The sequence below is a fragment of the Gadus chalcogrammus genome, chromosome 21, assembly GCF_026213295.1.
Source record: "Gadus chalcogrammus isolate NIFS_2021 chromosome 21, NIFS_Gcha_1.0, whole genome shotgun sequence".
In the NCBI taxonomy this organism is placed as follows: domain Eukaryota; kingdom Metazoa; phylum Chordata; class Actinopteri; order Gadiformes; family Gadidae; genus Gadus; species Gadus chalcogrammus.
The window spans coordinates 16390000-16414568 of record NC_079432.1 but is presented as its reverse complement, the minus strand read 5'-3'; the positions used below and the strand labels follow the sequence as shown (position 1 = coordinate 16414568).

Here is a 24569-nt window from a genome sequence, read left to right as displayed (position 1 = left end):
TCCCGGAGTTTCGGGTGCGGGGTGGTAAAAGGGTCAGTGATGAAGTATCGGTGTATGCAGCAGAAATGATTGCAATTTTATTGGCAATACATTGGGTAGAGGAAACTAGACCGGTAAGTTTTAATATGTTCGGACTCAAGTTCAGTTTTAACCATTCTACAGAGCAGTAAGTCGGATAGCAGGCCGGACATTTTAATAGAGATAAAACAGATTTTATATAGAATAGAGATGATGGGTATAACAGTGGTGTTTGTGTGGGTACCGGCACATATTGGAGTGAGAGGGAATGAGGTGGTAGATAAGGTGGCAAAAGAGGCAACAAAATGTGAGGAAATTGAATTACGTATAAATATCAGCAAGATGGAGGGTAAAAACATAATTAAAAGGAAAATGAAGGAGAAATGGCAGAAGAGGTGGGAGGAGGAGAGGAAGGGAAGGTGGTTTTATAAAATTCAGAGGAAAGTAGGAGAGGCCAGGGGAACAGGAAGGAGCAGAAGGGAAGAAACCGTAATATCAAGGCTGAGATTTGGACATACAGGGCTAAATGCATCGTTATTTATTGTTGGAAAACATGACACAGGGAGGTGTGATCATTGTGAGGAGCAGGAAACTGTAGATCATGTAATGAACAGCTGTAGGAAGTATGAAGTAGAGAGACGACAAATGCAGGATAAGTTGGCAGAAATTAAAGAAAGATATGAGTTGGTGAATATATTAAGGAAGATGTCAGGAGATAGATGCTATAGGCACGTATTTGGATATCTAAAAGAAACACATTTGATAAAGAAAATATGAAATCCGGGTAACTCAGGGTTACAATAGTAAATAAAGACGCATAAAGAAACCAGTAGGTGGCGGTAATGCACATGTTTGTTTGCCAACTGCCAATAAAACCAAAAAGAAGAAGAAGAAGAGTAGTGGGCGGTCCCTAAGGGTGCGAACCATGCATGCAATGCTGCCAAATATCGAGGCTGAAACGGACCATGCCTCGAAAGAAGTAAAATGGTATCTTACGGTCATATGTTACAATCTCCTCCCCATCCTCGTCTTCCATGGTCTTGTTACTGATCAACACGAAGTCCCTCTGGTGGCAGTTCACACAGCCGAGATAATTCATCAGGAAGGAGCCATTCTCCAGACAGGTGTTCCCCTGTTAAAACGAATCGTTGAAATTCATTACAGTTTTACTGTAATGAAGTAAAACTGGCTTCAGGGGCAGAAAGAATGTATGAAAAGTACAATCGACAGGCTTTGCTAGCCATCGGCAGTAGCAAGCTTTGCCGCGTTTTGGATATTGCACAAATAGAGACAATAAAGGAGTTAAGAATATTCCGCAAGCATTCGATCAGATCGGACTTTACTGCTACTCCTCCCCCGAAAAATGGGCTCGGAAAGCGGTGCGCAGAGGAGGAAAAGGGGGTCAAGCGCGGAGGTACCCGGGCTAGGCCAGCGGCTAGTCCAACTCGCCCAGTCATGCCATCCATCATCCTGGCAAATTTACGATCTGAGGTCAGTGAATTGAATGTTAGAGACTTCAGGAGCAGAATGTAACAGCCTTCAGACTCTACCAGATTTCAGACTGGAACAAACTTCAGACTGTAACAGACCTCAGGGGCAGAATGTAACAGACTTCAGGGGTAGAATCTTACAGACTTCAAGGGGCAGAATGTAACAGACTTCAGGGGCAGAATGTAACAATAGACTTCAGGGGGCTACGAGGTGACGCCCTGCCCATATCCTCCTCATTACTTCGCTTTACATTAACACTGCGTCAGGCAATACATACAAATATCAACACTGATCTGAAAAGGATATTTAAAAAATGTATTGAAAACAAAAATTGAATAAAAGGAAAGCAATGTAAAGTTTGTAGACGCTAACTTACCCTGTCAGGGTATTCCTTCTGCACACAACCGTTGCACATTTCGAGTTTTCGTCCACGGTGTAAAATCCAACAGATAATTAGGAGTATAACACAATAATGAAAACGGACCTAATACGGTCTGCCTTAAGTGTTTAATTGTACAAAACCTGCAATTTTAACATCGCAAGTGTTATAAACAACTGTGGATATGAGGAAGAGGAAGAGAACGATACTTCCGGGGACAGCCGGCAGCGACCAATCGGCGTCTGTCTAGGCGTAGAACCTGGACGCCTCTGAAGTGACGTAGATCCCGGAAGTGGTGAAACACCCGCCCTAAGCATGGCGACCTGGTGGTAGAAGTTTTTCTAGTGATTTTGTTTGTTTAGTTCCTTCGATAAATTAGTCCTTCTAAATGTAGTTGGTCTGAGCATTGGTAAGAATGTCTTAAACCACTGTCATTTGGTGCATTTCAGCGATTAAGATTGCTTGTGACTATATATTTATGAATACATATATTTACAGGTGTAACGCATTCATGCATAAGTTATTCCAACTGACTTTACGTGAAATGTCAACTAATAATGTGGGGTATTGATGTTTTCGATTTAGGGCATTCAAATGGCCAAGGCTTCAGTCAAGAAAGTGGTTAATGGCAACGCTCCAGTCCAGACCAGTACAGTGGTTAAGGGTAAAGCCCGATTTAAGACCAAAACAGTGGTTAAAGGTAAAGCCACAGTCAACACGAGGACAGTGGTTGAAAAAAAAGCCCCAGTCAAGACCAATGCAAAGTGGTCTTCCGGAAAGAAAAAGGATCACTTTTGTGTTCTCTGTGGCGAAATTTATTCAACAAAGGTAGGTTTTAACCGTTACCATTTCTAATCAGAAATTTCAAATCGATGTATGCAATTGAAGCCCGGTTATTTTATTGTTCATAATAACATCAACATTTTTTTTATTCAAGGACGGCCATACCCATATGCAAAGTTACCTGCATCATCGGGAGTTTAAGATTGCTTTGGGCAGGTGAGCAATACTTATTCAGAAGCATTGTCATCTTTTGGCAATTTGTTTTGCATAAGTAATGCTAGAGCTTTCTTGCACGCGCAACCTCTAGTTGTTATTAAACCCATAGCAATAATAGCAATAATAGGGAAACCCAGTCGATAATGTAACCCATTTCTGAGAACATAATATAATAACATTTTGCCTATAATTTGACAACGTTTAACATTCTTTCACCACAAATGACTCTTAGAAGCAGTGCCAACATTTAATTATTATTTAACCATTCAGTGAACAAAAGGCCACATGCTGATTATCATTTAGGGGGCCACTCAAGGGGGGGACATCAATATCGCAAGACATTTGGGGAGGCTTAAGGAGAAGAGTAATATTAAGTTTGATCAACAAAGTGTAAAGACATTTCGGGAGGCTCAAGGAGGAAAGTAATATTACATTTTGAGCAACGAAGTGTAGTCTTGTGGTGGACTCTATAGACATAATTCACCATACTGTTTCATTTGCATGTTTTCAGTCTCTGTGTTATAGGGACACTGTCTCTAAGAATCGCGTGACATCTGTGTTGATATGCCGGTCGGTGCGATGTTTGAATTTAACGTTTTTTATATGACAAAATGAATGACCCTCCGTTGCTTGTCGAAGGTGAGGTGAGAAATAGTCTCTTCCCTTCATTTATCGCAATTTCTACAGATAGAACCGTGTTCCCTACGTGTTTAAAAACATAACGTTGGATCTGGACGAAATTCGTCCGTCCTACCAAACGTTGCCTCCCGGACTGGGACTCTCTAAGTCGACGCCACTTCGACCTGGGCGGGACTTAACGTCCTACGTCACTCGCTATGGGTTTGCATGTGTGCGCGTAGCCGTTTGTCTCAGGGATCTGTGCACGAACTCCCTTGCACTACAGATTACGAGCGTCAGTGTCGTACGCGATGGAGGGTGGGTGACATTCCTACAGTCTGTGATGATGATAGGCTATATTTCTACAGATGACTTACTATTACTAGCGATTAACATGACGAAACAACACAAACTAAGCTAACATTAGACTATAGCCATACCAGATAACGCCATACCAGCTAACCCTAACTATTTCTATTAAACTCTGAAACATTTTGCAACAGGCAACTGTGTGTTGGTGCGTCTTATTGGTTCCCACGTCTGTGTCTGCATCTTTCCCACTCCTGGCTAATAGTTTCAGCTTTTGTACTGTATATCAGAAATGATCACCCTGTACCACACTGCTGACTTGTTGATGTTTTGTGAGCACTCACGCATTTCTCTAGGTATCTTAAGTTTCCTACTGGAGTCATCAAAACTTTGGACTTTGTTATTGTAAGAAATATTGTGTTGCAAAAACACTTTGTGTCCCCTTAGGGTTACCTCAACCCCAGTAACATTTCTTCATCATAAACTACAAGTTACGCAAAATGGCATGCAAACATCCAGTCCAATATGAAAGAAAAAAGCTAGCTTCATTAAGGAATCGAACCCCTTATCCCCGCGTTAATGAGTTGTTCTCTGACCACTAACCCATCAGGTCTTAGTACGTGCGATTCAAGAGTTAACCACTTGACAATCTTTAAACTTCGGTTGCCTAGAAATTGTAAAGACAGTGATGTGTGTACATTGTGCGAGTATCCGTCACTCGCGATGTGTGTGCAGTCCAAAATGAAAGAAAAAACCTTGCATCACTAGGGAATCGAACCCCCAATCATCAGTTGGTCGTTGGTAACTGTAAACAAAGAGATCGCATTTTGTTTAACTGCTAACTAACAAATGGGTTTATGCGTTCACTGAACAAAGATTATGGAAATAAAAGACCACTTTTCCATCAGAAAAATCATCAGAACCGTTATTACTAACCCATAGACACTAAAGCCAAAACCTTTCTCACATGCACACCCATCGCGAGTGACGGCTTTGCGCACACATGCACACCCATAGCGAGTGACGTAGGACGTAAAGTCCCGCCCAGGTCGAAGTGGCGTCGATTTAGAGAGTCCCTCCAGGACTACCCTTCAAACGTCTTTGCGTGTGTGTCCGTGCGCTTCCGTGTATGTGTCGCTGCCTTTGTGTTGTCGTGCGGTGTGTGCGCGTGCTTCTGTGTGTGTGTGTGTGTGTTTCCGTGTATGTTCGTGCGCATGTGCGTGCTTGCGGTGTATATATGCATTCGCGCTTGGCACATGCGCACTTGAGTAACTGGTGCGAAAGGCCTGCTATTATAGGAGTAAAGTAGTGTGTTAAGATATGTGCACTACAACCTTCCCTCTGTACCTTCCTTCCGGTAATATAGTGGCATTGAAAGGCGTAACATACTGCTTCAATAAAACATATCTTATGTACTTTATCTAGTGATTTTTTTTCACTTTTGGGTTGTATCTTCATTGTGAAATCATTTTGGAGAAAATCATCACGTCAATAAATGATGTAATATTTATCTTAAAATGATTCTCTAATATACAAGTGCCTTGAACCAACACTAACGTAACATGTGGTCTGTTTCCACAGGGATATCAGCCACTGGTGTCAAGCTTGCCAGACGTCTTCCATTGACCTATCTGCATATGCCAAGCATGTCGACACACCTGAACACAAACTTAAATTGAATCTATTGAGGCTTTGTGAAAAGCCCATTGCTTTATCAAAGATACTGAGCCCGGAGGACTACAAAATAGTTGTTGAAAGAAACCAAAACCTAAAGAGTCTACGGTATGTCTCATTCTTGAGGTTTCGCTATGTCAAATTGTCTGTCATGCTGTTTTAATGACGAGGTTGATAACTAGACGATTGTCATGCAAATCTCGTTTTTTTTTTAATGCTTTTTTTTTTCACAGGAAAAAGACGAGAAATAAGCGAAAAAAGAAAATGCTTCAAGAAAGGAATTTAAGAAATACATGCCAACAAAACAAACATATCAAGCAAGAGGCCTTACTGGGAACGTTGGGACAGCACGCGGGGTCGAGCGGAAGTAGGGTGGAGCTGGTTCAAAACAAGCGGCAGGCTGAAGAGCTGGACTTCACCAGTGACGACGTCTCTCAATTGGGAGCCACGCTGTACGAAGAAGAGCCGGTCAGGACGACCACATCTCAGCCAAGTCCAGGGCCAAACCCAGCAGGTTCAACCCCTCCTGCCCCGCCAGGCGGCCCGTGCAATACCGATGTCGGCGTCATGCTACGCCTAATCCGGAAGGCGCTCGGCACGCCGACGGCGCACACGGTAGACTCTGGGAGTGGGGTAACGCAGAAAATATCAATCAAGCAGGAGACGTCTCAGATGGTTGCCGGGAAGAGGCAGCAAAGGAAGAAAGGCATAGGAATCCCCAGGTAGAGGGTTTTCTAAAGAAGGCTGATGTATTCCATTGAGCATTGACCCTTTTATCCATAGTTGCCTGTGCAAGTAGGAAGAACGGTTAAGAATTATGTCAACCCGAACCCTATGTGTTTCCATTTCATCCTTTTTATCTTTCTTATGTAATTTATATTTCTCACAAATTATCGATGCTATCCTGGAATAGGTTGGGCGTTGATCAGGAGAATCCACCGCTGTGCCCAGTAGACTTTACAGAGGACGAACACCTATACTGGGACTCTTACAGCGCGACGTCAAACAACGGCCAGGGCAACCCGGCTAGGGTGTCGGTCAAGGGGGAACCGGGGGAGCTGGACACAAGCCCCCCAGAGAGGAGGAAACGTAAAGGGGTAAGAGCGTGCGGCGTGCTGAGGTAGCAGGCAGGGGCGTCCCCTGTGTTGCTCTGTTGTAATGGCACAGCGTGTTCATGTGGTTGAATCCTGAACTGTACGGATCCTCTCCAGGATGACGGCCTTTCCAGTACGGACAGGAGTAGAAAGAAGAGGATGAGCAAATCAAACAAGGGTCAGTGTGATTCATGATGAGGACGGCACACTTTGTTTATTTCCATTTGCTCTGAGGAATTTTCGATGTGGAAATATGTGTGAAACCATTATACCGTATTGAGGGGAACAGCTGAAAGCCCTACATCGTATGAAATGTATAGATCATCAGATAAACATGGTTCTAAAGGGATGACATTTGACCCGTTATCGTCCGTGGCCCTCTGCTCTGGTAGGCACCGAGGAGGTGGACCAGCTGCTGACGGTGTCCCTGCGGGAGGAGGAAGTGTGCAGGGCCCTGGAGGAGCTGGACCGCTCTCTGGTCCAGGCCCGCACCGCCCTGCAGGCCACGTACGCAGAGGTCCAGCGACTCCTGGCCCTCAGGCAGCAGGTGGACACACACTCTGACCGATGAACGCTAAGCCCCACCCGCTTTTTTGCGTCGTTTAATGGTCAAGTACTTGGTTCATCGTTTCATTTGTCTGGTCCTGTGTTTGTTGTGTAGTTCTCTACTGAGGTCAGCGGCCTAAGGGCGAAGCGTATTGAGATCCTGCACGGCATGCAAGGTAAGATTTGTCCTTGAAACATGGCAGTGTAGGTTGAATTGTGGCCACACAATATGTATCCCGATACATGACACTGTATCTTGCAATTCAAGTCCCAAATAGAATTCGTTGTTCCCTGTGGTAATGAAGCTTTTGGATGGAATTCTCTTGGAACAAGGTTCCCTACTGGGATTAGCTCATTGTGCGTCACTGAAGTGGCAGGAACATAATCCCACTCGTCCCAATTCCTTCAGGTTCCTCTGGGCCATCTACTGCCGCAGACCCCGCCGCCCCCTCCATGCCCCCCAGCCGCTCTCCCCACTCCCCCTTCGCCTGCCTCCCTGCCCCCTCCCCCCTGTTGCAGCTGTCCGCCGCCACCTCGCCGCTGTCCGCTGCCCCGCTGAAGCAGGAGCGCGGAGATCCACCCCAGGCGGCTCCGCTCCTCATCCACGCCTCCCGCCTGCTGCCGCACACGCCCCCCTGGCCCGAGGCCCAGCCCACCGCCGAGAGAGCCACCAACACGGCCCCCGCACCGCCGCTCCCCGCCGTGAAGCAGAGCAGCAGCCCGCCGCTAGCCCCCAAAAGGGAGCCGGAGGAAGAGGAGGAGAGCGACGACAGCGACGAGAGCGAAGGCTCGTTGGTGATCATGGAGCCCCGCCCGGATGACATCATTCACATCGACGAATCGGACAGCGACGTTTCACCCAAGAAGACCCCCCCCGCCCCCGACAGGGAGAACCGGGCTCCCCTTCAGCCCACAACAACCAGCACCCAGGGGGTGAAGGAGCTCACCTCGGTTCCTATGACGACATCCGGTGAGTCATGTGACCCTTAGCTTAAATGAACAGAAAGCCATGAAACAACCTTCGTGTTCAGATGCTATTATGCTTACAAACGCGTCGGACCAAAGACTTAATTAGATTCTTCATTATACGTACGATCTATATTTTATATTTTGTCTCATTTACCAAAGAGCCCGACCAGGGGCCTCCACAGGAGCCGCTGGCCCTGGGGCCCTTCCAGAACCACGCGGGCCCCGTCCACGACCTGCAGATCTATGGCGGGCGGCTCTACTCCTGCTCCGGAGACAACACGGCACGGGCCTATTGCCTCGTGGTAAGCTCCCCACACGGCCTCCACTATGGGGGGCTTTAGCGTCGCATGGGCTCAGCGGGTAGAGCGCGTACCGTTAAGGCCCAGTCCTGATCACAGTGACCCGGGTTCGATTCCTGCCCGTCATGCTTTGCCTCATGCCTTCCCCTCTAGCTCCCATACCTTCCTGTCCATCTCACTCTATCGAAAAGCATAAAAATGCATAAAGAAATCTAAAAAACGAAAAAGACACTCAGATAAAAGACCACTAAATCAAAGGCGAAATTATTATTTAAATTAAGTCGGCTCCAGATGGAACCACCCAGTGCCGCATCTACACCGCTCACTCGCTGGTTCACCAAGGTGCCAGATTACAGCTGGCTTCACAAGGTTGATTCACCAACAGTCACCACTGTTTGTATGTAAAAGCTCCTTAGACCCTTTGATAGAGGCTTCATGGCAGGACAAACTCGGGTCCCGCCCATAACCATTAATTTCATGTTGGCTAATGGTCACGGGCATGGTCAGTCTCTGAGCCAGATGTTTGAAGCTGTCTACTTTTCTGTGAGTGAAGATGCGGAAAGTCGACGGTGATCTTGTTCCGAGTCGCTGCATAGCTTAACCTGTGTATCAGATGTTCAGGGTAGCCAATCAACTCTCACAGGGAAACAAACACTGGACAGCAGGTTGAACTGAAATGGTCCAAGCAAAACGTCAACGCTTGCAAACGGTGGTCCTGTGTTTCTCCCTGGTGCTGCGTGCAGACCAAAGAATGCCAGGGGGTGTTTGAGGGCCACAGCAGCACCATCAACTGCCTGCTGGTGGCACCGGCGGCCCAGGGCATGCTGGCCCGCCTCTACACGGGCTCCAGCGACAAGACGGTGCGCTGCTTCAGCATCAAGGTAACACACCGACCAAACACACACACGCACGCATGCACACACACGCAGAAAACATGCTACACAGGGTATGAAGTCCTCAAAGCCCCATTGGTTCTGTTGTTTTAGTGCAGTACTGCTCTAACAGATTTTTCTGGGTTCCAGTCTCAGAAGTTCCTGGACCAGGTCTCCTTCCCCGACAGGGTGCTGTGCCTGCACATAAGCTGGGGTATTCTCTACGTGGGGCTGGCCAATGGCTCTGTAGTAAGCCTCCACCTGAAGGTGAGTGAGCCAATCGGATCGCCCCTCAGAGACACTTCCTGCCCATACTCGTATCACAGCTCGTACTTCTGATATTTCCATTGCTCTCCCAACTGACTTCTGTTAACTTGGTGAGAAACATCTGGTCTGCTGTAAACCTCTAGCATTATAGCAATATCATCTCAATCTTGCGATAAAGAGCAACAGGTCTACTTGATTTATTGTGAGCTAGCTATAAAGTAGCTGCGTAGTCATCTGTATAGGGGCGGTACGGATCACAAAATGTATGGTTCGGTTCATATCACGGTTTTGGCGTCATGGTATTTGGTACAGTACAGTACGTTTTTGGTAAGGCAGGATGACACAAGCGCATTATGTCATTTGTATTTTTTATATATAACATTAAAGGGTTCTCTCCAAACAATGGGATAGCTGGGCCACCATGTAACATTTTACTATAGGGCTCTCGCTAAGAAGACCTTTTCATTTGATCTGATTTGTACAAAAACAAGATGTAGGGCCCTCAAAACACATGGTTTATTGAAATAAAGCTTCAAAAAGCATCACTGCAATATCAAGTACGCCTCCTCCACCCTTCTCTTCCTCCCCCTCCCCCGGCCCCCCAGACCCTGAAGGAGCTGGACGTGTTGGAGTGCCACGGGCCGCGGGGCGTGAGCTGCCTGGGCACGTCCCAGGAGGGGGCGCGCCGCGTGCTGCTGGTGGGCTCCTACGACAGCACCATCAGCGTGCGCGACGCCAAGAGCGGCCTGATGCTGCGCTCGCTGCAGGGCCACACCAAGACGGTGCTCTGCATGAAGGTGAGGCCGCCGCTCTCCTACGTAGCGCCGTCCTTCAAGTTTTGATGTAGGATCTTTTAGGCGCGCTATTTATTTTGTTCAGTGTTTTCTGGATGATTTTGACGTCTTGCCATTGTTTTACGCGTCAACACATGTGCTCGGTGTAACCATGTCACCGCCGTGTTCGACCCCAAGGTGGTCAACGACCTGGTGTTCAGTGGCTCCAGCGACACGGGCGTCCACGCCCACAACATCCACGTGAGTCCCTTCCCCTTGCCCCTCCTCCTGCTCTCTGCACCGTATCCTCCATTCAGCGCATCATGCCTCTGCTTTGAACCCTTTTGTCCCTCAGACCGGTGAGTTGGTGCGCATCTACAAAGGCCACAGCCACTCCGTCACCTCCATCATCATCCTGGGTAAAGTCATGGTGACGGCCTGTCTGGACAAGCTGCTGCGCGTCTACGAGCTGCAGGTAAACCTTGACTTGCCTCCATCTCGATATACACAAATGTTGTTATAATCACTGGCAAGTTGGATCAGATAATCAATTGAATGATGTCCATTTATAAATGTCAATTTATAAATGGACATGAATTGGATTATGTCATTTTATGTTGAGAATTGGAGTTTAATGAGGTTTTCGTCCTGGTTCTAGTCACATGACCGCCTGCAGGTGTACGGGGGCCACAGCGACATGGTGATGTGTATGGCCATCCATAAGAGCGTGGTAGGTACACCCTCCCTACCTAATGTTTTGACTGCACAGAAGCATGAGGGCTGATGGGGAGGCAGGCGCTCACACCCTCCTCCAATGAGAGGACTCCACTCAGTCCCTCTGCCTTCCTCCTCAGATCTACTCCGGCTGCTACGACGGGAGCATTCAGGCGTCGAAGCTTAACCTGATGAAGAACTACCGCTGCTGGGTAAGAGCGTGGCTGTGCATGCCTGTGTCCTTTCGCAGCTGTTGTGTTGTCTGGTTAAGAAGGGGGGTTAGCTGGTTGGGCTGCGTGTTATTTTTTTCCCGGTTGAATTGACTAATTAGCATTGTGGGTTTCCTTTTTTCTGAAATGGCTGCCACAAAACCACAAATTATTTAAAGTTCTAGACTGCAGATTTTTGTACTTTTTCAATGTTGTCTGTGAGCTTTATATAATGAGAGATGTTTTCAATGAAATGTGCCACACACCGTAGGTTATATTGAGAAACGTAACCATCGTGGACATTTTAATCAAATGTTGCTCATACGGAGCTCCACACATCTTCACACACCGTTGTACTATACTTGTCGGAGAAGCTTAACCCGCTTTCTCTGACGCCGCAATCAGCGACTGCCCAGACTATGGAAGCCAAACGGGTCAAAAATATGTTTTGTTTTTTTTCCTACAAGTTGCCTGCGTGTGTTCAAAGTGCAAAGAACGAATAGTTAACATGCAAAAAAACATATGTTTGAGCTGTTTGGCTTTCCATACCAGACAAGGCGCTACGCGTCGACACACACTTAGCCTCCGGTTTCCCTTGATTATGACCTCGAAGAGTATGCTAACGGGCATGTTCTGGTCTTTTTAGTTTGTTGAGAAAATAATTAAAGAAATCAAGGTTTAAAATCTGTCCATTAGTTTGAAAGAATTTAGATGTTATTCTTTGCCCAAATCCGCCAGCCCCATTGGGCGGTGTCTGAGTCCAGTAGCATATCAGGAGGTGCAGGCCCCCTGTAACGCTACCTGCCACGCAGGTAGGGTATGTTATGCTTATGATTATTGTTGGCGTTGGTCCTCATGCCCTTCTGACCCCTGCTCAGTGGCACGGCTGCTCCTTGATCTTCGGTGTGGAAGAGCATCTCACGCAGCACCTGCTGAGGGATCACAGCAACGCCCACCTCGCCACGGTCGCCTGCCGCTGGAGGGGCTGTGACGCCTTCTTCCCCACGCAGGACGCAGTGCAGCAGGTGAGGGGAACGCCGGCCTGCTGATCTGTGCAGAGTTTGAAACCAGTTTGGTTCGGTTTCGTTGAACTCCTCACTTCTTAAAGATCCCATATCATGCTTTTTTTTTAGGGTTAATAAATGCATTTGGGGGTACTACTAGATCAAGGTTAAGTCATGCATGCCTGTATGTTAGAAATACCCCTTATTATTCTCACACTGTTCATTACCGCAAAGCCAAATTCACCCCCCAAAGAACATTGCGGGTAGCCGGGAGACGCCACTTTTGCCCAGCCTGACGTCACCCCTTTACTTCTTATAGTCCCAGTGATGTTGTCATCTTCCACTATAACTTGAGAGAATGCTATGGGCAATAGCTTCACATTGATGCAATCAAAGACACATTTTGATGCGGTTATGATGCTCATATCTTTTGTTGGTTTTGGCTATCGGAATCTATAAATGAGCAAAGATGTAAAAAGCCAAAGGTACCCTTTTGCACGGTCCCGTTGGCCTCAATGTTGAACGGGTTTCCCATCTCGCTGATTGTTGCAGAAGCTACCTAAACACGTGCAGAGCCACGTTGAGATGGACAGCCAGCTGAATATTTGACGCATGACATGAGGTATACTGAAAGACATGGCACCGTATCGTTTTTCAAACCATGAATAAGAAATGCCATACGTCTTCATATGCGCAAATCACTCACTCCATATTTATTTTTATTTTTCAGATCTTTCATTTGGAAGCAGTATTTATCGTTTGAGTTGGACGATTCCTCCATGTGTTTACTGGCATTGAACCTGTATAGCTGAAGCTAGTTTTTAATTTCACAAAGCAAAGATGTCTATTTAGACCAGCTCAGGCAATGCAACCAGTTACATAATAAGTCAATATTGACAAAAATGGTGTTTGTACTTGTTGTTTGATTTATTTACATTCAGATTGGCAGCAAAATGTGAATTGCAGGTTTTTTTAAATTTATTTTACATCTGCAATTTCATACAAGACGAGTCAATAAATGCCTCATTTGAGTTGAAAATGTTACCCGAATAAAGTTTATTTCAAGGTAAACCACTTTCAACTATGCACACCAAAACATAAGCGAATATTGCACAAAGTTTTTTTTACACATTTTATAAAAGCTTGGCGTCACACTCGAGGTAATTACAATCATTAATGTAGGAGAGAACTTTGCCTGTGGTTTTATCAATGTCAAGAAGCCTTGCTTTAGCAAGGCGTCGGTTTAAAACACAAGCTTTGGTTTAAAACACAACCCTGGTTAAAGTTGAACCAAGTCAAGCCACAGGATAAGCCAAAAACATAAGTTATCCTATTTCCTTCCGAGTGCTTATTTGTAGTTTCACCTGACGCTTGCCTTAATTTTATTAGCAAGTGCACTTTGTAAACTGATGCCAATCGGAAACATGAACTGCAATCGTTTGTTTCGTTGTAGACGGTGGTGGGCTTGAGGTGTAGGTGTAGTTCTGGTCGGTGTGTCGCTCTGCTGGGATCACGGTCCAAGAGAAGGCAGCCAGCCTCCCCTATGAATACATGGTCAGCTGAAGCCACTGCAAAGCAACCACAGAAGGGTCCATTAGTTAGATGTGTGGAATGAGACTTGTATCGTGTTTGATAGTGAAAAGGGTTCATCGCAACCAGGCTTCATCGTGGGACAGAGGCAGAGTCTCTCATGACACCATATGCTACTGTTCTCCAGGTTATGGTTAGTGAACTATACTAGTGAAGATAAGTCTGCTACCAGCAGACCCACGCTTAGTGAGGAGTGTTATGAGCGACCGCTGTGAATAGGGTGATTCTCCTACCTCTAGGACGTTGAGCTTGATCAAACCATCTCCGTCTTTGTCAAACGCATGGAAGGCCCCTGAAAAATACCATTGTATTGTCTCAAAGTGCCACCATCGAAATGTATATTTATAAATCTAGATCTATATATCACACACACACGCATCACGTTTGTTCCTAATTACTAGAAATACTTTGTTTCTAAAGACGAAAACCTTGAACCAACTTGGTCCTTTTTTTAAGACGGGTCTGAATAAAAAATGTAAATGTGTACTACTTACTGAACATTCCTTCTAGCCTCACAAAACAGCAGATGAAGCTGTCAAAGTCAATGTTGTTGCGTTCGTCGGCATAGCGCATGGCTAATATGTCGTACAACTGCTTATTGAGGTGGAAACCTTGGTGAGGAAGGGATTACATGGAGGTTAGGGTAATTGTGATACAAAAGAAAGTTGAAAAGTTACTTTAGATTCATTCGGTTCACAGATATAAAAGATAAGCCTTCATTTGAGATTCAGGGAGCAGGTCTTGGTGTTTGTATAATAAAGTTAACCTACTGTGCTGGATAATAGTAAATAATTGGATAACAAATTGTTTCTTAAATATATATAAAAGGATATAATGTATTACAATAGAATTTTGTCCATACCGGCATCATTCACAGCGTTCCTCATTTCGAAGCTACTGATGGTGCAGGATTTGTCTTTGTCGTACATTCTGAAGATGACCTACAGATGGATAAGACTGTTAGGATAGGACAATATAAAACAACTAAAGATGTGAATTGAACTGGCTTCCTACCTGCCACTGTTTGATTTTATTCCACAAGTGTTTGAATTCTTGTAGATTCAGCTTCCCAGTGCCATCAGTCTGCAGAGGGTTTAGTTAGGACCAAAACTACATGTTCCAAATATGGTTGGGCTGAATTTACAGTCAATGTTTTTATATGTTTGTTCTATTAGCTACAGCTCAATTACAGGACTCATGATTGCTTTTTAAAACGGCAAACTCTGTAGCAGAAACCTGTTGCTAATATTTGCAAACCTGGGTGAGTACAGTTCAATAACTACCTTCTGATGTCCATTGTCCACTGAGACAACGCTCTGCGGGGCATGGAGCGGATTGTATTGGTCAATACAAAAGCTGAACGCTTTCAGTTTTATATAGAGCTGATGTACTCAGGAGTCTAATACATAAAGTCTGTTCATATTCCAGCTCTGTGACAAGCAAAGTCAGATGTTTGACCGTCACCATCTGGGAGAAGGGAGAAGATTATCTTCCTCGACATGGAATGTCCTCTGAGCCCACCTCCCAGCTCTGACCCTGCCAAAATGTGTGTGGGAAACAAAGTCACAGACGCATACGTTATTGAACTGACAAGCCAGCAAGGCCAGCCAACCTTAACCACTCTGCCTCAGGTGACCACAGCGCCCTGGTCTGCCTTCAGTGCTCCTGAAAGGATACGTCCATCAGGGCGATCATGCTCCGACACGTCTCCAGGCTGAAGCCCTCCGTCTTTATCTGGTTGTCTGTGGGAACCAATTGGGAATTGTATCTCAATTTGAGTCCAAGCAGCAGTTGTAGAGTTCAGTGTTTATATTTAATACTTTCTTCCCTTACGTTTTTCCAGCACCCTCTTCATGACAACTTTGAGCTCACTGGCACAGATTTGCATGTCCTAGGAGAGGAGAGAAGTAATGTATCCATGTATTTCCTTTTGCTATTTTCATCTTTTTCTACCTTAGTTCCACATATTAGTCGATCCAGTGTTGATGATAAAGAGTTTGTGAGCTGATAACTTGGACAGGGCGTTGACCGCTGTTACCAGGGACTGGGCCTGGCCCCATATTACGCACCTCACCAGCGATCTGTCTGTAAATGGCCCTGAAGGTTTTGTCCTCTTCAGTCTCCTCCTCGGTTGTTTCAGGCTGGCGGGAGGATAGATGGGGAGAAAGATACAGTCAACAATTGCTTCAACATGACGCAAGTGACTTAATTACAGAACTACTTTGACTTTAGGCTGGGGGCCCTGTATGAAACACCAGTTCAAGATAGGGTAATTATACATGCATACATACTGCCCCCACTAGTGTCTATGGTAACCTTTGAGAATCCAATGTTTTGCTATGAAACAGCCGTGCCAGTCTGAAAACACACAAATGGTGGAGAACTACTAGGTCCTGTAGACTGCACACACAGGTCACAGCTCAACACAGTCTTGCTGTTATTATAAAACTACTCAAGCAATCCAAAGAACATATTTGTAATTGAGTGTAGATAGTTGCGCTGTTCTGTCCTAAAGCGTAGAGAAGAGTTCAATTGGGGGGGTTATTAACATATATATAACTATTTAAATATGTATAGCATAACATGAACTCCACATGCACAACAGGTGCAAATTGGCCTTTGGCAGTTTTTTATAACCAGATTGTCATTCAGCCAAGACTAGGCTTGAACTCCAGGGAGCATGGTGACGATTGAATTTCAGTATCGTCAGTCTGCATTGCAACGGTGCAAAAGGTCACAGGGCTGTCAGTTAAAGAAGGGCTGTTAACTGCAGCATGAGAATACCATTCTTGTTTGTGTCTCTAAAGAAACCTAAACGCATACTTTGGTCCTCTCCATTTCAACACGGGGAGGAAAACCATCAGCAAAACGTCAACACACGCTTGGGTCCTCTCCTGTTCCACACAGGGAGGAAAATCATCAGCAAACCATCAACACACCTTCTTCTTCTTCTTCTTCTTCTCCCCCGGAATGCCGCTGTGCTCAATCTCCTTGTTGGCCTTCGCTCGGTCTGACACAAACACGATGGGCTGCAGAAGAAGAGAAGCATTCTGATCAGACTGAAGTAACAGAGTGGATAAATCGTTAGTAAGAAAACTGTGAAAATGTTGAAGGCCAAATGTTATTATCAAAATTAAAATAGTGAAGAGAAAATAAGTTGGGGCACACGCGGTTAGGAAGTTTAAACAAAAGTGTGGCAGCCATACACTACATGCTTTACCTTTTCTATCTGTTTCTTCCCTGGCTGGAGGCCGGTAAAGAACAGTGAAGGTGGAGATCAGTGAGATGAAATGAGATGGTTAGTTTAAAGGGAAATAAGACTTCTAATTTGTTATTAAACGGAAGTGAACATGAATAGAGATGGAAAATTGTTGGCGACACCAAAAAAAACAAGAATGAAATAAAGTGATAGATAGAAAATGGCATACTCATGAATGTATATGTCAGAGAATGTGTATTAGAATGAGTTTGTTCCACAGGAAAGCTTTAAGGAGATATTCAACTTTATTGAACCTGCAATCTTCTGTTGTAAGATAGTGTCCAGACAACATCTGACAATAATATGACCTCCCCAAAATACAACTCCAACCAAAAAATACAGCTACAGTATATCAGTCTATGTTGTGCGCCAAGACTGCAAACATCAAGTGGACATACCTGTATTCCATCAGATCCAATCTCCTCTTCGACCTCCCTAGAAGAAGAAATCCAGACCAATATCAGGGTTCGGCACAATTATTATTTAAATCCACTTCACTGTCAACAACACCCTGGAACACGGAGTTGTTGCAATGCTTTAATGTACAATGCTTTAATGTGTTTTCCAATCCTTACTCAGAGGTGCTCCTCTTCTCAGAGAACACTCTGAGGATGAACTCCCCCTCATTGTGGGGTTTAAAGGTCGTGGGGATGACCACGTACTCCCCGGGGGGCAGGCGGAAGCGCTCGGTGATCTCCCGCAGGTTGATGTAGGACTGGCACTTGGCCGTGGACTTGGTGTAGAGGAAGAATTCTTTTCCCAGATGTTGTTGGCAGCCATGCATCTGAGAGTAGACACAACATCATACCTGTTACACTATTTTGAACATTGAGTGGACCCAAGAGTTTCCTTATATTAATCTCAATATTGAGTATAAATAATCATTATAAATAGTATAGAGTATAAATATACAAGATACTTAAGAGGATTTGGCTGATCTGAATCTCATCTGATCTTATTTAACAACTAAGTCTGGCTACAAATGCACACAAATGAAAGCACTCTCTCGTAGTTGACTGAACCATCCATACTTGCTTATTAGCACCATTCAGAACAAGAGTACAATTGATTAGTGAAATGATTTGGATCGATTCATGGGTGAAGGTAGAACAGTGTCACGTCTTCCTTGCAGATCTTGATCTCTACAGACCATAGACATGTGAATCCTCCTTCTCCCAGGATATCATACCTCCTTTGGCACCTGCAACAAATCACAACATAGGCATGAAACATGGGCTCCTCCTTCAAACTCAATGAGCAATTTGGTTCCATTGATGTGTTTCAAAACACCCAAGGGGGCTAATTAGTTGAGTCGAAATAGTAAAAGAAATGTAAAAACGCCCCGCAGTGCAATCTGTGAATCAAGGTATGCACGTGCTGTGGCCCCTGGCGGCTCTAAGCACCTCGTAGATGGAGAAGCCGATGGTGTAGAGGGTGGCCCCCTTGCTGCGCTCCTTTCGGCGGCCCTTCTGCATCAGAGCCACCACCACCGTGCACGCCCTCTTCCCGTCCTCGGGGTCGTCGTCCTCCTCGTACAGCAGCATGCGGTACTGGGGGTTGGTCCAGTATGTGTCTGTCACCAGAGAGGAGAGAGGTGGGAGGAGCCAACACTGTGAGCTTTGATTAAATGTTTCGATTAACTAGCACTCTGCTTAAAAATCATCTCCTATGCACGGTAAAATACAAATGTCAATAATGAGTACAACATGCTTTAAACTAAAAAGGAACACCAAACCCGATGACCCCACCTTTAAAACCTTCCTTCGTTCTGGGGCGTGCGGCCTGCCCCCCTATAAACGCCCCTTGTTTCAGCTTCACTAAGCGGAGGTCAGGTGTGTCGCATCAACGCTTCGTCTGCAGGTCACCGGGTTACCGTTGCGGTTACTGTGTATGCAGTATCATGTGTTCAATCTAGAGGGGCGTCGTCTAATGCCGAACAATCTCTCCAAGTGGTGGCTGGTGTGGGTTCTCCTAGTTAACACTAGGGCTGCGTTCCAAATCGCATACGTTTTCTCTTTACTTGTAGTACGTACTGCAGCTACCCTAACAAAGTTGGGGCATATGGGCAATTGGGGCATACAACAGGAGATTTCACTCTTTATTACATTTGTAGTGCCACCCATCCCCCTTTTGCGGGGTCACCCGATGCAACGTAGCTCCTGCTGCACATAGGATTGTGGGGCAGAATAGCCCAAAAGCATGCTGGCTTCCATGCTGCGAAAATGCGGCCGGATGTAGTACAACATCCTGGTATTTCTTGCATACTGAATTTTCCATACTATATATTGGGACATACTAAAGATTTTCTGGCATAGTAAAATAGTACGGTAGTATAGGCAATGGAACGCAGGGTTAGTAGGATTACATACTGCATTCAACAGTGTTTAAACACTTTAAATTGAAAACAGACACATCATTGATGAAATAGTGTGCACAGTGCTGATGAGACACAGACACAGACACTAGATGAGCCAATCGGTCTTCATGCTTCAGGTGACACCAAGAGGGGGATCGGGGTACCTGGGAAGTTCCTGCAGCCCCCCGCGGAGCTGCCTCTCACCCAGCGGCCCTCGTTCACCGCCACGCTCCAGCTGTTCCTCTCGTCGCCACGCAGGGTGTCGGGGGTGAGGTTACACATCTCCAGCTTGGAGTAGCACTTCTTGAAGTCCTCAAAGGATATCCTGTGGAGGGGAAGAAGCGGAGGAGGAAGGTTGAAGTACAGGATCTGTAATGCAGAGAGTGGAACCGCATTGGCTCTAGAACTCACCAGAACTCACTTTCCTGTATGGTCTGCTTCAGTAGATTTTCTTTGTCAGCAGTGGATATGGTGGACCACTCTTTGGAACTGAGAACAGAGTAAACCGAGTCAATCAATCAATTAGGGAATTTATATAAGACCTTAACGACACAAGCATCGATGTGATGAATCTAAGATCTTAGAGCTTCTGAAGAAAGCATTGGTTTTCAAAATGTGTGTGTTTGACTAACCATGCAGCCATGTTTGCTGTCAATAAGCTAACATAAAAAAACGTTATTTGAGAACTTGTGCCAGGGATCGAACAGGGATTGAAGCTATTCGATTGCTTAGTCTCTTCAGAGGGCTCTTACTCTGCACACCACCGTCCCTTCCAGAGCACCCAGCCCCAGGGGTTACGCAACCGAACCAGACGGATCTGGGAGTCGGTTCCCTTTTCATCACACTGAAAAAACATCAGCCCTGCGATTAGTATTGAACACATTTTTACACAGAGAAACATTCCAAAATAATGACAAATATAAACACTGCTTTTTTTTTTTACCGTACCTCTGCCAGACCTATAACAGAGTAGGCATGCCCTTGCACTAGTCCTTGAGAAGTGCGGCTTTCCATCTGGCCTTGTCCCATCACCTGGACAAAAAGAAAAAAAAGTTCAGGGACAATCATTGAGAATATCCTCCTCAGGGATCATCTCAAACTGATCTATCTGATTAGCTGTTGATGCTGACTCTCTTCTCATTCATGCTTTGCTGCTTTGATTGCAAAGATAATGTGTCTTTCCCTTCATGGGTAAATACAGCATGTACTACTAATACTTGAATAAGCGATTTCTGTTATTGTTAATATTTTGCTGCTTGACCTTTCATTTCATGTTTGATTCCTACATGGACTGTTTGACTGTACATGATGGTGCATTGTGCTCAGTGACACTGTACACCCACGTCTATGGAGCAGCCCATGAGCGAGCCCCTCTCCAGGGCCTTCTTCATGATAGAGTACAGGTCCTTGGGGGCCTCCAACAGGTCAAAGTACTCGGTCACGCCCCCCGTGAAGTCCTCCATGGCCTCCAGCGTGTTGCCACCTTTCAGAGCCTCGTAGGAGCCGTGCAATCTGAGGTAGGAGCCCACATTCATCACAACCCAGACATCAGATGTGGCCTGCCGGTCCTCAGCAGAGGTGACTGCTCTAGCCAATTTTGAGAGGAACACGATAAGACACATGCTGCGAGGGCTGATGAGGTGTCTTTTAGTCATCGTCGGGCTGGGAAACCTGAGCCAGGTCAGATGGGTTGCCACCTGGGACCCTCGAACATGACCTAATTTGTTGATTCCCACTCTGGATATTAATAGACTCTGTGTGGGTGGTGTCAGACTTACTTGGCGTACGCTTTCTCCAGGAGAGCGCTCCAGTATTCATTCTTCCGGAAGGATTTGGTGAACACCAGCTTGTCGTTGAAGGTGGGGATGCGGTCGTCAATGATGACGTCAATCCATTCGCCGTAGCGCCAGAACTGGTCACATCAAAAAACAGTTGTTCACATGCTATTTTTTGGCACAAAAGTCTAAACATGGTGTAGACATGGGAACTATGGGGAGCTGTGCGTTCTCATGTAATGTATCCAGCTTGGGGAACTCAGGGAACTGGAAGGATTCCTGCCTGCACAACTTGTGTTAAAACTGCTAACTTCTGATGAAGGCTTGTATGTTGAGTCTTAGGCCATCACATATATTCTGTCAATCTACAATGCTTGGACATGACCTCGAAAACATTAGACATAGACCGCTCAAACTTGTTCTTGTATGAGGAGGTTATATTTTTGATCATCACTGTTTCTAGACCTTTTCTCAATATCTGTTTCTATGTAAGCCCAAACAGGTCAGAGCACCTGGAAGTGGAAGATGCCGGCATAGTTCTCAGTGAAGCTCTGGTCCGGAGGGATGACCCTGTACAGCAGCTTCTCGTTCAGAGTCAGACACGCGATGGCAGCCAGGAGCCAGCAGTCCCCTGTCCAACGCAGAGACACGGAGACACCACATGCAGGTCATGAGCTCACCTTGTCGGATCATGGGGTTCAATAGGATTGGCCAGTTGGCACGACAGTCTTGGATGCGTTTGTGTTTAAGACCTAAGTCATCCCCTGGCTACCTCACCGCACACCCACCCCCTAGCTGTCAGTGCTGTACTAGGCTCTGATTGATACATTCAACCCTTCTACATAGCACATACTTTGGCAGTTTGAGGTGAGAGGTGGCAGGTCTCTCTCTCATTCTCGCAGTGGCTTCCATATTGCATTGCATCTGCTTATCTTCAGCCCGCGTTCTCAAGCACATCCATGTCATCGAGTGCTTATCATGACGGAGTGTACTCTAAACATGTCATGCTTCACTGAACACATTATTAGGTTCAAGAGGCGAAAATCCTAGTTCTGATGGGAAATTGCACATCCCTGTGGTGCGCGTATCAGCTTCTCCCCCTTACACTCTGGACATGTTAAAAATAAGATTTGTTGGTTGATGGGGGTAACCAATGACTAATTATAATACACTTAGCTTCAACAAATTCAAAATAAGGATGTTATCGTTTGCAGATGGTCCTCAAATGCACACAATTAACTGGTTTCAATGAGTTTATATGTTTCATACACACATCATTTCTGATGTACACTCCTGTCAAATATTGGCCTATTTCATATAATTAATTCAGTTAATTCATTGACAGCATTCATCTATTTTGTAAATTGAATTTACATTTAAAATATTACCTAATTCTCCTTGACAGATATCTGATCTGTTGGCTCCATCTATGATGAAGTGGGGATTTCCACAGATTTCCTGAAAGCAGAATTTGATGACTGTAACATTCTCTCTCTGTATGAGTGAATATGGACATCTAGGCATAGACACACATTTGATGTTGAATATGAGAGGAAGGTCAAACATAAATCAAAAATTGAAACATATTTATATACTGTACATTATTTTCATTAACTTAATGTTCACCTACACTTTTTATCATAGGATTGGTTTGCATGACTAAACGTCAATCACATATTACTTTAAATGTAAATGTGTCAAATAAGTTCAATTAAAACTTGTTCATATATTTAACAAGTTTAAAGGGATTTATGGATGTACATTATTAGCATTTCATTATTAGCAATTATTATGTACCCATAATCAAAATAATGTTTGGAAGAATGTTTTATGGTCCAATGCAAAGTCCCAATGAATAATGGGTGAGTGATTGAAACAAATGCCAACCTTTTTTGATGTGATGTTTACCAACATTGTAGTGGATGAGAGGCAGACAGGTTTAGCATATCTTTAGCACCACTTCCTTGTGAAAAATCAGGCTGTAAACATGAGTGATCCTTATGACCCTTGTCCTGTTACCAAGTTACACTTTAAGCTTAAAGGATCAAAGAAGGAATTTGTAAAGTGTTACTACTTTGCAATCGTAATTAAACAGTATATATTACAAAAACAATCCATCCGTGTGGATTTTCTTTTCCAATGAATTCAATTCAATTGCATTGTGAAATTGAATGCCCTTTTTGCGATTCTAACACAATGCAAAAATGAATGCAGTTTTTTTCAACTGAACCATCAATAACCAAACTATATTGCCTTGAACACTAAGCGTCTGGTCTTAATGGAATGCACTATAATAAGTACATGAGACAAAGTGCATTTTGTTTCCATTAAGTAGCATTAACCAAGCCTGGGCTTAATAAGTTGTGTATACGTGGTCCTGAACTGAACTGTCTTGGCGGGCTAGCTATTCCAAACTCCCAACAGATCCCGTCATGCTGAATACAGCACTGCTGGTCATCTGTGTCGGTCAGCTGTCTGTGACTCTAGAAGGTGATAACCCAGAGAAATGTATTCACCACTATGCTCACAAATCACTCTACACCCCCCACAACTCCCCCAATCCACTGTGCCGGGAAATGTTTAACTGCGTGGAGAGTTTGAAACAATTATTGTTTTGAAAATACCGTCATTGATCCTTTCTGATCCTGTGAGGGCACTCACCGTTGGACGCTTCCATTCAAACTTCATGGGGCTTTTACAGCTGTAATACAGAGAAGAGTCGTCTGCAGGGAACAGGGGGTCTTCAAACAGCACTTTCTTGTGCACATACTTGTCCCGCAGTTCCAGAAAAGTCTTCAGCCGCTTGGCATCTTTGACGGTCTCGTTCCTGCTGAGGATGGCAGTGTAAATTGAGTTGGACCCCACAGGAGGATAGTCCAGTTTCCCTTCAGGCCCAACTAGTGCCTCCGTCTCCAGGTTGGTTCTCTCTTCAACCACCTCTATGACCATAGTCCTTTCTGGAAGCCTCCCTTCTCCCTCCGGATCCACTCGTGGCTCTGCCATTTGCATTCAGGGTTTAAGAGGTCACTCTGGAAGCAGAAAAGTTATTATTTGCAGAAGCAGATGATGGACTTGCCACACATCCAAAGAAACTTCCTGTGTCGTCTCAGTACCGGCTATTCACTCCCAGTTCCTCAATTTCTTGTGGGTGCTCAAGCAAAAACCCCAACTGAGCCTTGTATGTCAGCACTTGCATTTGCAGTGGCCTGTCCGAGTGTGAGTGCTAAATATAGGCCTCTTCGTTGAAGAAAAGGGAGGTGGCTTCACAAAGACTTTCACTCTCTCCATCTATCTATCTATTCTTACTAGACCTATGTATCTATATATCTATCGATCTATATATCTGTATCTGTT

The 24569-nt window shown here is 45.1% G+C and overlaps 3 protein-coding genes across 7 annotated transcripts in view; 1 reads left to right on the top strand and 2 right to left on the bottom strand.

Annotated features, from left to right (window-relative positions):
• churc1 (churchill domain containing 1) overlaps nt 1–2125 on the bottom strand; it is a 4252-nt gene extending 2127 nt beyond the window's left edge. Inside the window, exons 1-2 of the mRNA XM_056582047.1 lie at nt 1886–2125; nt 1015–1150 (exon numbers count right to left, since the gene is read on the bottom strand). Coding sequence (XP_056438022.1) covers nt 1015–1150; nt 1886–1924 — 175 coding nt within the window. The 5' untranslated portion in view covers nt 1925–2125. The remainder of the gene's footprint in view (nt 1–1014; nt 1151–1885) is intronic.
• LOC130375039 (zinc finger protein 106-like) lies at nt 946–15944 on the top strand. 2 transcript variants are annotated; one of them, XM_056582038.1, is made up of 21 exons: nt 946–1509; nt 2474–2716; nt 2826–2887; nt 5396–5596; nt 5722–6210; nt 6402–6585; nt 6700–6760; nt 6975–7129; nt 7244–7304; nt 7538–8098; nt 8257–8399; nt 9140–9277; nt 9419–9535; nt 10141–10332; nt 10507–10569; nt 10664–10783; nt 10967–11038; nt 11163–11234; nt 12110–12256; nt 12788–12857; nt 12966–15942. In XM_056582038.1, exons 1-20 carry the CDS (start codon nt 1225–1227, stop codon nt 12842–12844), a joined length of 3423 nt encoding a protein of 1140 aa, XP_056438013.1. In that variant the 5' UTR covers nt 946–1224; the 3' UTR covers nt 12845–12857; nt 12966–15942. The 2 variants fall into 2 exon arrangements, with proteins under 2 accessions (XP_056438013.1, XP_056438014.1); XM_056582039.1 differs by lacking the exon at nt 946–1509 and adding an exon at nt 2068–2297 and having other exon boundaries at nt 12966–15944.
• On the bottom strand, nt 12575–24435 carry capn3b (calpain 3b). Of its 4 annotated transcripts, XM_056582042.1 has the most exons (24): nt 24329–24433; nt 23877–24244; nt 22604–22673; nt 21728–21846; nt 21219–21352; nt 20784–20952; nt 20389–20472; nt 20193–20284; nt 19852–19929; nt 19605–19765; nt 18488–18657; nt 18274–18285; nt 17660–17868; nt 17483–17519; nt 17046–17069; nt 16765–16854; nt 15895–15966; nt 15659–15716; nt 15503–15567; nt 14840–14908; nt 14688–14766; nt 14320–14436; nt 14059–14117; nt 12796–13803 (listed from the first exon to the last, which is right to left on the bottom strand). In XM_056582042.1, the coding sequence occupies exons 2-24, from the start codon at nt 24222–24224 to the stop codon at nt 13777–13779; spliced, it is 2343 nt and encodes a 780-aa protein (XP_056438017.1). In that variant the 5' UTR covers nt 24225–24244; nt 24329–24433; the 3' UTR covers nt 12796–13776. The 4 variants fall into 4 exon arrangements, with proteins under 4 accessions (XP_056438019.1, XP_056438018.1, XP_056438017.1 ...); XM_056582041.1 differs by having other exon boundaries at nt 23877–24435; XM_056582043.1 differs by lacking the exon at nt 17046–17069 and having other exon boundaries at nt 12794–13803; nt 23877–24435.
• Between the last annotated feature and the right edge of the window lie 134 nt (nt 24436–24569).